The sequence below is a fragment of the Equus przewalskii genome, chromosome 1, assembly GCF_037783145.1.
Source record: "Equus przewalskii isolate Varuska chromosome 1, EquPr2, whole genome shotgun sequence".
NCBI classification, from domain to species: domain Eukaryota; kingdom Metazoa; phylum Chordata; class Mammalia; order Perissodactyla; family Equidae; genus Equus; species Equus przewalskii.
In genome coordinates this window covers 30733322-30747870 of record NC_091831.1, presented here as the reverse complement: position 1 = coordinate 30747870, position 14549 = coordinate 30733322, and the positions used below count along the sequence as shown (strand labels likewise).

General features: G+C 37.1%; 1 protein-coding gene across 3 annotated transcripts in view; it reads right to left on the bottom strand.

Annotated features, from left to right (window-relative positions):
- HPSE2 (heparanase 2 (inactive)) overlaps positions 1-14549 on the bottom strand; it is a 607678-nt gene that overhangs the window by 229552 nt on the left and 363577 nt on the right. For all 3 annotated transcript variants that reach the window (XR_011522679.1, XM_070559517.1, XM_070559521.1), the window contains exon 5: positions 3142-3313. Coding sequence is in view for 2 of the 3 variants with exons in the window: in XM_070559517.1 (XP_070415618.1) it covers positions 3142-3313 (172 nt within the window). In the remaining variant the exon portion in view is untranslated. The remainder of the gene's footprint in view (positions 1-3141; positions 3314-14549) is intronic.

Genomic DNA, 14549 nt, shown 5'->3' with positions numbered 1-14549 from the left:
TCTCAATCTCTCCCTTTCCTCTTACCTCTGAGACCATTCCCCTTTTTTTCACATCTCTAAATGTGAGAGTTCCTCTGGGCTCTCTCCTGAGCCTCTGTCTCTTATCTTTCCACAGTCTCTCTAAATGATCTCCTCTATTCCAATGGCCTTAAATAACATTTCCATGCTAATGACCCCCCCAAATTAATATTTCTAGCAGAGACCTTGATCCTTGATCTCATATTCAATGATACACTTGACATCTCCATTTCGATTCAAGCGTAATAAACATAACATGAAAACTAAAGCTATGATTGTCTTCCCAGAATCAATTATTCCCCCAAGTCTTCCCATCTCAGTAAATGACTACAATCCACCAAGCTAGGTACACATCCCTATGTCACATCACTATATACTTAACCAATATATCCTGTGGATTCTACCTCCAACAATGTTTTCCATTGCCACCACCCTAGACCAGGTCCCTATCATTCTTTCTGCTGCAGTAGCCTTCTCACTGATTTCCCTGCTTCCTTTCCAATCCATTTTGCACAGAGCAGACATAGCATACTTTTTGTATAATAAGTCAAATTATTTCCCTTCCAAGCTTAAAAACATTCAACATCTTTCCCACTGCACTTAGAAAAAGTTCTAAGACCTTCACTATGCATATAAGCTCCTATACAATACGACTCCTAATTACTTCTGTGGCTATACCTTTCTTTAGTCCATCTGGCCCTTTTTTCATCCTCTGGGCTTTTGCACAACCCTTTCTTTCTCCCAAGAACACTGATATTTTTCACTTCTCACTTTGTCTAGTTAATGCCTACTCATCATTTAGGTTACACTTTAAATATCTCTCTTCCTCTTATGTGTGACTTCTTTAGGAAATCCTTTCATGACCTCCTAACTGAGTCAAATCCCAGCCCTTACAGTACCTCTCTTGGTATTGTCTTAGTTTTAAGATCAGTTGATATAACGTCTGTGTCTCCCCTAAATATTATATACTCCATGAGGGCAGAGAAAGTATCTGTTTTTGTTTATTATCATATTACAAGTTCCAGATGAAGCACCCAGGACATAGCACTTACTCAAGAAACAATTGCAGAATGAATAAATGATTGATACAAGGTCAGGATACTCAGAGGACATTGTCAGTCCCATGGGAAGACATTAATCAAATCATTAAAGAAAAAAGATAATCCAAAAGAATAACTATGTGGATTTAAATGATAGAATTATTGGCTTTGCTTGATTATATATTATGAACAATGAATAAACTTTTACACATGTGATTCTTATTCCCTAATTATAACACGTAAAATAAAACTAACCTCTCCATCTCCATCCCATACACACACACACACACATGCAGAGTAATTTCAAAGTCTAGTGAAAGTATGCAAAGGAAAGCCCAGAGCTGCATTTGTGGTTAGGGGCCAAGGTTATGAAATTGTTCTGCAAGAAAAAGGGAATGTAGGGGCCAGCTCCATTGCCTAGCGGTTAAGTTCAGTGTACTCCACTTCGGCAGCCCAAGTTTGTAGGTTCAGAATCCAGGCACTTGTCAGCCATGCTGTGGCAGTGACCCACATATAAAATAGATGAAGATTGGCACAGATGTTAGCTCAGGGCTAACCTTTCTCAGCAAAAAAAGAAAAAGGAAAAGTTGTTCGCAAGTAGAAGGGGAGAAAAGAGAAGGATGGACAAAGGACAGGAGTTGAAGCAAGGGCTTGAGGAGACTTTGTAAAGAAGAAAACACTTAAAATTAAATTTTAGATTGTTAATGTTGTTACAATATAAATCCTCTGCCTTTCCAAACCTTCAGTAATATCTGCTATGTTCATTAGCTTAGATAAAGACTAAGTCACCAAAAAAGGGAGGAGAGAGATTTGCAGGAGCCATGAAGCCATAAGGGCCATCTGAGACATTGGCCAAGGGTTTCTCTTTCATCGGATATCTCTATTTGTACTCTATGGCATTTATCTAACCTCACTTGGGCTGTGCACTTCACCGGAAAATGTCTTACTCATCTTTGAGTTTGCAGGAATAACCATGCCTACCCCAGAGTACAACAAGATGCCACATAAAAGGTATGCCTTGGTGCATACTCTGTGTTCCAAAAGAACTCCTGAGTCTCCAAGCTTCCTTATTTCCACCCTTCCTGCTCCAGTTACATCTCCACTTTGGGTCTTGGATCCACACATCTTCAGCCTTCCTCATGCAGTTCTCTCAGACGTTCCTTCTCTCCCTGCATAACTGGACCCGACCTGAGTGGATGTCCACTTATTCACCTGGGCCTGGCCCACCAGCAGGACTGGGGCAGAGAGCATTTAATACAGTGCTTCACCCACAGCCAAGGCTTAAAAAATGATTATTAGATTAGATCAAAACTAAATAAATCATATGGTAGCAATTCTCCAGAACACCTGCTATTAAACCTATCAAGTTGTGCTTTAATCTACAAGTATTTGTAGTGTTTCTCAACTTTTTAACTCAGCTCCACTGGCCAGGATTTTGTCAAGCTTTACTTTCTGTAGGATGTTACAAGAATAGAGTAGACATTATTTTGCTTTTTTAAAGATATAAAATGAGAGGCCGGCCTGGTGGCATAGTGGGTGGGTTTGTGTGTTCCACTTTGGCAGCCCACAGTTCACAGGTTTGGATCCTGGGCCCAGACCTACACAGCACTCATCAAGCCATGCTGTAGCAGTATGCCACATGCAAAATAGAACAAGATTGGCACAGATGTTAGCTCAGTGACAATCTTCCACAAGCAAAACGAGGAAGATTGGCAACAGGTGTTAGGTCAGAGCCAATCTTCCTCACCAAAAAGAAAAAGAAAAAAAATATATATATATAAATGATGCTATGAAATACTGTAATATTAAATATGCTTTTGAAACAAGCCATCCCTTCCAATCTGTCCTGGAGATTGTGATATCCTTCCCCAATCCTACCATCTTCTGCTGCCTGTGGAACACCTGGAGAGATGAGAAGTTCCTCCACTGTTTGATGGAGAATCCCTGATTTAGAGTGGGAAAAGTCACTGGAAAAGTCTCTCTATCTTTCTTAAGACCAGAAATAACCAGGAAAAATGCAAATACATTAATTCATTACCTTTAATGAACAATGCTATAAGAACTGCTAAGTAATCTGACCTACCCATCTAGAAGGGCGATGACGTTCTTCCTGGGTCGCCCAATGTTAGGGCCATACAAGCTGGCTCTGGAGTAAATCCGGATGGGCTGTAACAGGCTCTTCAGCTGGATGTAATCCTTTCCCAACTGGCTGCCATTTACTGCCCGGCCATGCATGGTCCGATAGTTATTTGGCTCTACAATAAAAGCAGACATGTAAGTCAGAGTTGAGAGGAGCGAGGCTCTGCTAAACCTTTCCTGTCCACAGACCTCTCTGTCTTTTTCCTAATAATATGAATAAAATAACCAAAAAAGAAGGTGTGAGCTAGCTTAACTGGAAGAACCACCTCAACAAAAATGTCAAGTGCTATTTTACAGTTCTATTCATTTCCTAACTAATCTTTACAAAAGGTCGCCTAATCCACAACAGAGAGACCTTACAGATATTCAGGTGATGCTTTAGAATGAATGCTGGGTTGACTAGCGTCCCCCCAAATTCATGTCTACCTGGAACTTTAGAATGTGACCTTCTTCGTAAATAGGTCTTTGAAGATGTAATTAGTTAAGATGAGGTCATATGGGATTAGGGTGTGCCCTAAATCCAATGACTCGTGTCTTTATAAGAGAGAGGAGAGGGAGATTCAGGTACACAGACACACAGGGAAGAAGACTATGTGACAGTGGAGGCAAAGATTGGAGGGATGCTGCTATGCCAAGGATTGCTGGCAGCTACCAGAAGCTAGGAGAGAGCCATGAAATAGATTCTCTCTCAGAGCCTCTAGAAGGAATCAACCTCAGTGCTGCTTTGATTTTGGGTTTCTGGTCTCCTAAACTGTGAGAAAATAAATTTCTGTTGTTTTATACTACCGAGCTTGTGGTAAATTTGTATGACAGACCTAGGAAACTAATACAAGTAGTAAGAAAGGAAAGCTTCATAAAGATGGTCATTGTATCAAAAAGTGAGAAAAACTTTAATGTTCAATAATAACAAAGTGGCTGAGTGAAATAATTTAGAGCAAAACTGCCTCCCCCAGTTTATATTATCTTGATAGTTCTAAAAGGGTAAGGAAAGTCCTAGAAACCACCAGCTCCCCTGCTAGAGGGGGCTAACTTGATTTGGAATGAAACACATGCCCCAGGTAAAGCCAACATCTCTGGCTGGCTTGAGGTTTTGATACTGGTACGGACAAGAAATAGACCAGTAGACTTGCAAGAAATTTAGCAGTGAGATCTGGGGAATGAGACAGCCACCATAGGCCTTGATAAGCTCACACAAACTCCTTGCAATCTGTAAGGCTGTGCATGCTCAGGAGAGACTGGAGAGGGCACTAGCTATCCAGGCTTTCCCAGATGAATGTGAAACCTAGTACACTCATAAAGAAGACTTGAGAAGGCATGTCGGAAAGTAAAAGCCAGTCACACTTGTAAACTGCCTAAATTTTGACTGTGTTCCTTAATCCACACAGAGATCCACTGGCAAAGAGTGAAGCCTTACTGGCTCAAAATAAGCACAACTTCTGATCAATCATTGTCTCACCATTAAGCTATATTGACTCAGGGGCAACCCCTAGGAAACTGGCCTTAAAAATAAAAAAATGATTACAAAATTAAAAACTTGGGGCCAGCCCAGGGGCTGAGCAGTTAAGTTCATGCACTCCACTTCCGCGGCCCAAGATTTTCCTGGTTCGGATCCCGGGAGCAGACATGGCACCACTCATCAGGCCATGCTGAGGCAGTGTCCCACAGAGCACAACCAGAAGGACTTACAACTAGAACACACAACCACATACTGGGGGGCTCTCGGGAGGGGGAGGCGGAGGAGGAGGAGAAAAAGAAAAGAAGATTGGCAACAGATGTTAGCTCAGATGCAAAAAAAAAAATTAAAAACTTAAGAAATATCAGCAGCTATATGATGCAAAGGAGACAGACTCCACAGAATTAATCCATGTAAGTCACTAACAAACAAATAAACAAAAAAGAAACAACAAAAACGACCTCTGGGATTGAGGATTCAAAATCCAGAGTTGCTCCAACACATTATCTAAAATATATAGTTTTCAACAACAACAAAAATTATGAGGTGCAAAGAAATAGGAAGGTGTGACCCACAAGCAAGAAAAAAAGCAGTCAATAGAAACTGTCTTTAAGGAGCTCAAATGTTAGACTTCGCAGACAAGAACTTCAAAACTGCTATTATAATTATGCTCAAAGAACTAAAGGGAACAATGAAAATTAAATGAAAGTATGATTTTATCAACTAACCAAATATAGATAAAGAAATAGAAATTATAAAAAATGATAAAATGCAAATCTTGGAACTGAAATGATTCTTTACATACAGAGGAACACAATGAAATTAACAGCTGAATTTTTACCAGAAAAAATGGGGGCCAGAAGACAGTGGGATGACATATTCAAAATGGTGAAAGAAAAAAAAGTCAACGAAGAATTCTATATGCAGCAATCTATCCTTCAAAACTGAAAGCAAAATTTAGAACTTCTCAGGAAAACAAAGGACAGAATTTGTTGTGGGAAAATCTGCCTTACAAGAAATTAGAAAGGAAATCTTTTAGGTTGAAAGGAAATGACACCAGATGGTGACTCAAAACTACACAAAGAAATAGAGAACACTAGTAAGGGTAATAACATAGGGAAATACAAAAGACAGTTGAAAATATTCATTACTCTTCTCTTAACTAATTTAAATAACAGTTGCATAAAACAAAAACTATAAAACTGTATTGTTGGCCTTACAACATATAAAGATGTAATATTTAGAATAATAGTGGCACAAAGGAGGGGGACGTGGAGCTCTTTCGGAGCAAAGTTTCTGTATTTAACTGGAATAAAGTTAGTATTACTCTAAAGTAGATTGTAATGAGTTAAGATGTATTACAGTAAGAAACTACTAAGAAAATAACTAAAAACAAAAGCCAAGAAATTAAAATGGTGCCTTAGACAATATCACTTTTGCATATAAAGGCAGTAAAAGAGAAACAGAGGAAGAAAAAAATGAAAAAAATAGAAAATAGTAAGATGGCAGATGTAAATTCAACCATGTCAACAATTACATTAAATGTAAATGGATTAAACACTAATTAAAAGCAGAAATTGTCAGGCTGAATAAAAAATATGATCCAACTAAAAAGACAAACTTTAAAGTCAAAAAGGTTGAAAGTAAAAGGATGAAAAAAGATATATCATGCAAATAGTAACCATAAGAGAACTGGAACGACTATACTAATATCAGACAAAATAGGCTTTACGACAAAAATGTTACAAGAGACAATGTGGGGCATTTTATAATGATAAAACAGTCAATTTATCAGGAAGATATAACAATTATAAATATATACATACCAACAACAGAACACCAACATACATGGAGCAAAATTTACAAAATTGAAGAGAAAAATAGAAAATTCAACAGTAATAGAAGGAAACTTCAATACCACATTCTTAATAATAGATAGAACAACTAGACAGAAAATCAGCAAGGATGTAGAAAACTTGAGTAACACTATCAGCTAACTTGACCTGATTAATATCTAGAGAATACTCTACTCAACAACAGCAGGATACACATTCTTTTCTAGTGTGTATAGAACATCCTACAGGATAGATCATATGCTAGGCCATAAAACAAATCTCGTATATTTAAAAGGATTAAATCATATAATGTATGTGCCCTGACCACAACAGAATTAAACTAGAATTCAACAGAAAGAAATTTGAGAAATCTATAAATATTTAGAAATTAAACAAATAATCCATGAGTCAAAGAAGAAATCACAAAGGGAATTGGAAAATATTTTAAAATAAATGTAATTAAAATATAATGTATAAAAATGTATGGGATAACACCAAGAGCACAATCCAGGAAAGAAATAATTAATAAGCTGGACTTCATTAAAATTAAAAACTTCTGCTCTGCAAAAAGAAAGCGTCAAGAGAATGAGAAGAAAAGCCACAGACTGGGAGAAAATACTTGCAAAAGACACATATGATAAAGAACTGTTATCCAAAATATACAAAGAACTCTTAAAACTCAACAATCAGAAAGCAAACAACCTGATTAAAAATGGAGCCAAAGATTTTTTTTTCAAAGATTTTATTATTTCCTTTTTCTCCCAAGCCCCCCGGTACATAGTTGTATATTCTTCGTTGTGGGTTCTTCTAGTTGTGGCATGTGGGACGCTGCCTCAGCGTGGTCTGATGAGCAGTGCCATGTCCGCGCCCAGGATTCGAACCAACGAAACACTGGGCTGCCTACAGCGGAGCGCACGAACTTAACCACTCGGCCACGGGGCAGCCCCAGACCAAGATCTTAACAGATACCTCACCAAAGAAGATATACAGATGGCAAATAAGTATATGAAAAGATGCTCAATACCATATGTCATCAGGGAAATAAATGCAAATTAAAACAACAATGAAATACCACTACATACCTATTAGAATGGCCAAAATGTGGAACACTGACAACAGCAAATACTAGCTAGGATGTGGAGTAACAGGAAATCTCATTCATTGCTGGTGGGAATGCAAAATGATACACCCTCTTTGGAAGACTTGGTGGTTTCTTACAAAACAAAACATACTCTTACCATATGATCCAGCAATTGTCCTCCCTCTTATTTACCCAAAGGAGCTGAAAACTTATGTCCACACTTCTGCCTGCACATGGGTTTACTGCAGCTGTATTCGTAATTGCCAAAACTTGGAGGCAACCAAGATGTCGTTCAGTAGATGAATGAATAAATAAACTGTGGTACATCCCAACAACGGAATATTATTCAGCACTAAAAGGAAATGAGCTACCAAGCTATGAAAAGGCATAGAAGAATCTTAAATGTATATCACTAAGTGAAAGAAGCCGATCTGAAAAGGCTACATACTGTATGGTTCCAACTATATAACACGGAAAAGGCAAAACTATGGTGGCAGTGAAAGGATCAGTGGTTGCTAGGGTTTGGGGAGAGGAGGGACGGATGAATAGCTGAAGCACAGAGGATTTTTAGGGCAGTGAAAATATTCTGTATGACACCGTAATGATGGATACATGTCACTATACATTTGCACAAACCCTTAGTATGTGCATACCAAAAGTGAAACATAATATAAACTATGAACTTTGGGTGATTATGATGCATTAATGTGGGCTCATCAATTGTATCAAATGTACCACTCTAGTGGAGGATGTTGATAGTAGGAAAGGTTATGCACATGTGGAGGCAGGGAATATATGGGAAATCTCTGTACCTTCCTCTCAATTTTGCTGTGAACCTAAAAATTTGCTCTAAAAGACATCTTTTAAAAAAAGCAAATTTGGGGCACACAAAGAGACACTAGGGATGCACACTCAGAAGGAAGACCATGTGAGAAAATACTGAGAAAGTTGTCATCTGTAAGCCAAGGAGACAGGCCTCAGAAGAAACTGTATCTGCTGATACCTTGATCTTGGACTTACAGCATTCAGAAGAGCGAGAAAATAAATTTTTGCAGTTTAGGGGGGGAGAAAAGCAAAGCTTACAGGGAAATTTATAGCCTTAGACTCATATGCTTAAAAAGAAGAAAGATCTAGGGGCTGGCCCCGTGGCCGAGTGGTTAAGTTCACGCGCTCTGCTGCAGGCGGCCCGGTGTTTCGTTGGTTCGAATCCTGGGCGCGGACATGGCACTGCTCATCAGACCACACAGAGGCAGCATCCCACATGTCACAACTAGAAGGACCCACAGCAAAGAATATACAACTATGTACTAGGGGGCTTTGGGGAGAAAAAGGAAAAAAATTAAAAAATCTTAAAAAAAAAAAAAGAAGAAGAAAGATCTCAAATCAATAATCCAAACTTCTATTTTAAGAAAGTAGAAAAAGAAGAGAAAACTAAACCCAAATCAAGAAGAAGGAATGAAATAATAAAAGTTAGAGTGGAAATCAGTGATAGAAAAAAATTGAGAAAATCAATGAAAGCAGAAGCTGGATCTTTGAGAAGATGAACAAAGTTGACAGACCGTTAGCCAGACTGAGCAAGACAAAAAGAAAGAAGTCACAGATTACCAAAATTACGAATGAAAGGGGGATAAACCACAAAGGACTTCACAGTAATTAAAAGAACCAGGGACTATTATGAACAACTTCATACCACTGATTTAGACAACTCAGATGAAGTGAAAAGTTTTCAAAAAGACATAAATTACTAAAACTGACAAAAATAAATAGAAAATCTGAATAGGCCTATAACAAAAGACATTGAATTAAAAATATTCATTAATCATTAAAAATATTTCCACAAGAAAGTCCAGACCCAGATGGCTTAATTGGTGAATTCTATCAAATATTCAAGGAAGAAATAATAGGGGCTGGCCCTGTGGCATAGAGGTTAAGTCTGGTGTCCTCTGCTTCACTGGCCTGGGTTCACAGGTACAGATCCTGGGTGTGGACGTACACCATTCGTCAAGCCATGCTGTGATGGTGACCCACATACAAAATAGAAGAAGATGGGCACAGATGCTAGCTCAGGGCTAATCTTCCTCAAGTAAAACAAGAGGAGGATTGGCAACAGATGTTAGCTACAAACTTTTCCAGAAAATGGAGGAGGAGGGAATACTTCCCAACTCATTTTATGAGGCCAATATTCCCCTGATACCTAAGTGACACAAAGACATTAGAAGAAAAGAAAACAACAGATGAATATCCCTCATAAATATAGATTCAATAGTCCACTATAAAATATTTACAAACTGAATCCAGCAATATATAAAAAATATTATAATACCACAATAAAGTAGAATTTATGCCAGTAATGCAAGGTTGATTTAATATCAAAACTCAGCTAATGCAGGGGTTGGTCCAGTGGTGTAGTGGTTAAGTTTGCATGCTCTGCTTCAGTGGCCTGGGGTTCACAGGTTCAGATCTCAGGCGTGGACCTACACACCGCTCATCAAGCCATGCTGTGGCAGCATGCCACATACAAAACAGAGGAAGATTGGCATGGATGTTTAGCTCAGCGATTATCTTCCTCAAGCAGAAAGAGGGATATTGGCAATAGATGTTAGCTCATAGCCAATCTTCCTCATCAAAAAAACCCAACCAAAACCCTCAACTAATGTAAAATATCATATTAATAGAAAAAAAAGCCTAAACATTATCTCAATAGATGCAAAAAAAAAAAAAAAGGAACGACAAAAATCCAACACCTATTCCTGATAAATACTCTCAATAAACTATAAATAGAAGGGAAATTCCTCAATCTGATAAACGGCATCTAAGAAAAACTTACATACTTTTTTTTTTGAGGAAGATTAGCCCTGAGCTAACATTTGCTGCCAATCCTCCTCTTTTTGCTGAGGAAGACTGGTCCAGAGCCAACACCCGTGCCCATCTTCCTCTATTTTATGTGGGATGCCTGCCACAGTATGCATGGCTTGACAAGCAGTGTGTAGTTACGCACCCAGGATGTGAACCGTCGAACCCCAGGCAGCCGAAGTGGAACGTGCAAACTTAACTCATGCACCATGGGGCTGGCCCAAAACCTACATACTTAATGGTGAAATACTGAATGCTTAATGGTAAAACATCATACTTAATGGTGAAATACTGAATGTTTTCCCTGTAAGATTGGGAACAAGGCAAGGATGTGTGCTCTTGACACTTATATTTAACATTTATATTAGAGGTTCTAGCCAGCAACCAGGCAAGGAAAAGAAATAAAAAGTATACCAATTGGAAAAGAAGAAATAAAATTATCTTTACTCTCAGACAACATATCCTGTACACAGAAAATCCTAAAGAATGCACATACATGGAGGAAAACATATAAGATCTAAAAAGAAGTTCAGCAAGGATAGAGGATGAAAGATTATATGTGAAATCAATTTTATTTCTAAATACTAGCAATGCACAATACAAAAATGAAATTAAGAAAATAATTCCATTGCATCAAAAAGGATAAAATACTTAAGGATGAACTTAACAAAAGAAGTGTAAAACTTGCACACTGAAAACTATAAAACATTGCTGAGAGAAATTAAAAATTAAATAAATGGAGAGATAATCTATGCTCACGGGAAGAAAGACTCAAAATTGTTAAGATGACAATTCTCCCCAAACTGATCTATAGATTCAATGCTTTCTCTATTAAAATCTCAGGCTTTATTGAGGAAATCAATAAGCTGATCCTAAAATTTACATGGAACTACCAACAACTAGGATAGCCAAAACAATTTTGAAAAAGAACAAAGTTGAAGGAGTTACACTTTCCAATTTCAAAACTCATTATAAAGCTACTGTAATCAAGACGATGGAATCCTAATATAAGAACAGACATACAGATCAGTGGAACAGCATTAAGAGTCCAGAAATAAACCCATTTATGGTCAATTGATTTTTGAGAAAAGTGTCAAGAGAATTCAATAGGGAAAGAATAGTCTTTTAAATGAACAGTGCTGAGATATTTACATGCAAAAAGATGATTTAGATTCATACTTCTCAACCATACTCAAAAATTAACTCCTAATGGATCTTATGCCCAAATGTCAGAGCAAAAACTGTAAAACACTTAGAAGAAAATATAGGAGAAAACACTTTGTGATCTTGGGTTAGGCAAAGATATGACACCAAAAGTGCAATCCATAAAATTAAAAAATTGAGAAATTGAACTTTCAAAATTCAAAACTTCTGTGCTTCGAAAGATGCCATAAAGAAAGTGAAAATATGAGCTATAGACTGGGAGAAAGTATTTGCAAGTCATATATTTGATAAAGAACTTGTATCCAGAATATATATATATATATATTTAATATTTTCTTTCTTTTTTTTTTTTTTTGAGGAAGATTAGCCCTGAGCTAATACCTGTTGCCAATCCTCCTCTTTTTGCTGAGGAAGACTGGCCCTGAGCTAACATCCATGCCCATCTTCCACTACTTATATGTGGGACGCCTACCACAGCCTGGCTTGCCAAGCAGTGCCAGGTCCACACCAGGGATCCGAACCGGCAAACCCTGGGCCACTGAGAAGCGGAACGTGCAAACTTAACTGCTGCGCCACTGGGCTGACCCAGAATATATTTAAAACTCTTACAACTCAATAATAAGATAATCCAAGTAAAAGGGCAGAAAATTTGAGTAGATATTTCATCAAAGAAGGTGTAAGAATGACTTATAAGCACATGAAAATTACATGAAAAGATACTCAACATCATTCATCATTACAGAAGTGCTAATTAAAGCCATATTAAGATACTACTTCAAACCCACTGGTAGGGCTATAATAAAAAAGATAGACATTAACAAGTGTTTCCAAAGATACAGGAAAACTGGAAATCTCATACATTGCTGGTGAAAATGTAAAATGGCAAAGCTACTTTGGAAAATAGTTTGGCAGTTTGTGAAAAAATAAACATAAATTTACCATATGAACTAGCAACTCCATTCCCTTCCAAGTATCTTCCTAACAGAAATGACAGCATATATCCACACAAAGACTTGCATGTGAATATTTATAGCAGCATTATTTATCATAGCCAAAAAGTAGAAACAAACCAAATGTCCACCATCTGGTGAATAGAAAAGCAAAATGTGACATATATCCATAGATTGGAATACTCCTCAGCAATAAAAAGAATGAACTACTTTTACATGCTACAGTATAGATAAACCTCAAAAACATGCTAAGCGAAAGATGCCAGATGCAAAAGACTACATATTGTATGATTCCAGTTATAAGAAGTATCCATAAAAAACAAATCTATAAAGACAGAAAGCAGATTAGTGTTTCCTGGGACTGAGAATGGTTACAGGGACTGACTATAAGCCGGCACGACGGTTTTTTTTGGAGTGATGGAAATGTTCTAAAATTGGACTGTGGAAATGATTGTACAAGTCTGTAAATTTTCTAAGTATCATTGAATTATAAAATAAAGAGGAAGGATAGGAGGGAGGGAGGGAGGGAGGGAAGGAGTAGTGTAGAGAGGGAGGGATATATCAATTCATTGTTAGAAAAGCAATAAGGTCAAGTCGAATGCTTCAATTTGAATGGCTAACAGGCAAAAACGTTGTGTGAGAGAGGATAACGATAAACTGTTTTCAGTCCTATTTATCATCCATCTCCTCTATTAGGATGTAGGCAAGGATATTTATCTGTTATTTACTGTTGTATCTTTTAAAACTAGTACAGTGCCTTTGGCACATACTAGGAAGTCAATAAATATCTGTTGAATGAAGTGAAGAAAGCCAAGAAGTTTTAACAGCATTTAAAAAAAAAATCCTGTAGGGTAGTAGAAAAAGTATCTCCTTTTCTGTTAGAAGTCTCAAGTTCCTGACAGATTTAGCACTCACTGCTGTATTTAGCAATTCGCTTCACCTTTTCCAATGTTTCCTCACCTGTATAATATTTACTTTATTAGGCACTTTATTTAGCATTTTGAGATCCAAATAGAAGATTATTTGGAAGTGCTATGTAAACTAAATATTATGCAAATATAGGATGACAATGTTGTTGATAATTACAAGTGTAAACCTTCTAAGGAAGTAACTCAAGTCTTTTGTCACCAACCAGTGTCAGGGAATATGCATTGTATGCCCTTTAAAATAGAAAACATTAACACACAATAGGTTTTTTTTGGTAACAGCAGTATTGAGATATAATTTATTTAGTATACCATCCACCAAATTAATGTATATAATTCAATGGTTTTAAGTATATTCACACAGTTGTGCAACCATCACTGCAATAAATTTTAGAACATTTTCATCAACCCAAAAAGAAAGGTCATGTCCTTTAGTAGTCATCCCTTATCCCCATCACCCTTATCCCTATGCAACCACTACTTTCTGTCTCTTTAGATTTGCCTATTCTGGATATTTCATATAAAGAGAATCATACAGCATGTTCTTTTGTGACTTGGTTCTTTCATTTAGCATAATCTTTTCAATGTTCATCCATGTTGTAACATGTATCAGTACCTCATTTCTTTTTATGGTCAAATAATATTCCATTTATGGCTATAACACAATTTCTTTATCCATTCATTAGTTGATTTCCACATTTTGGATATTATGAATAATGTTACTATGAATATTTGTGTAGAAGTTTTTGTGTGGTCATATGTTTGTATTTCGCTTAGATATATATATCTAGGAGTGGAATTGCTAGGTCGTATGTAACTCTATGTTTAATTTTTTGAGGAACTGACAGACTGTTTTCCAAAGTGATGGCACTATTTTACATTCCCATCAGCAGTGTGTGAGGGTTCCAATTTCTCCACAGCCTTGCCAACAGTTGTTATTTTCCTTTATGACTATGGCCATCCTAGTGGATGTGAGGTACTTTCTCATTGTGGTTTTGATTTTTTTTTTCCCTGATAGCTAATGATGTTGAATATCTTTTCACATGTTTATTGGCTATTTATATTTCTTCTTTGGGAAATGTCTACTCAG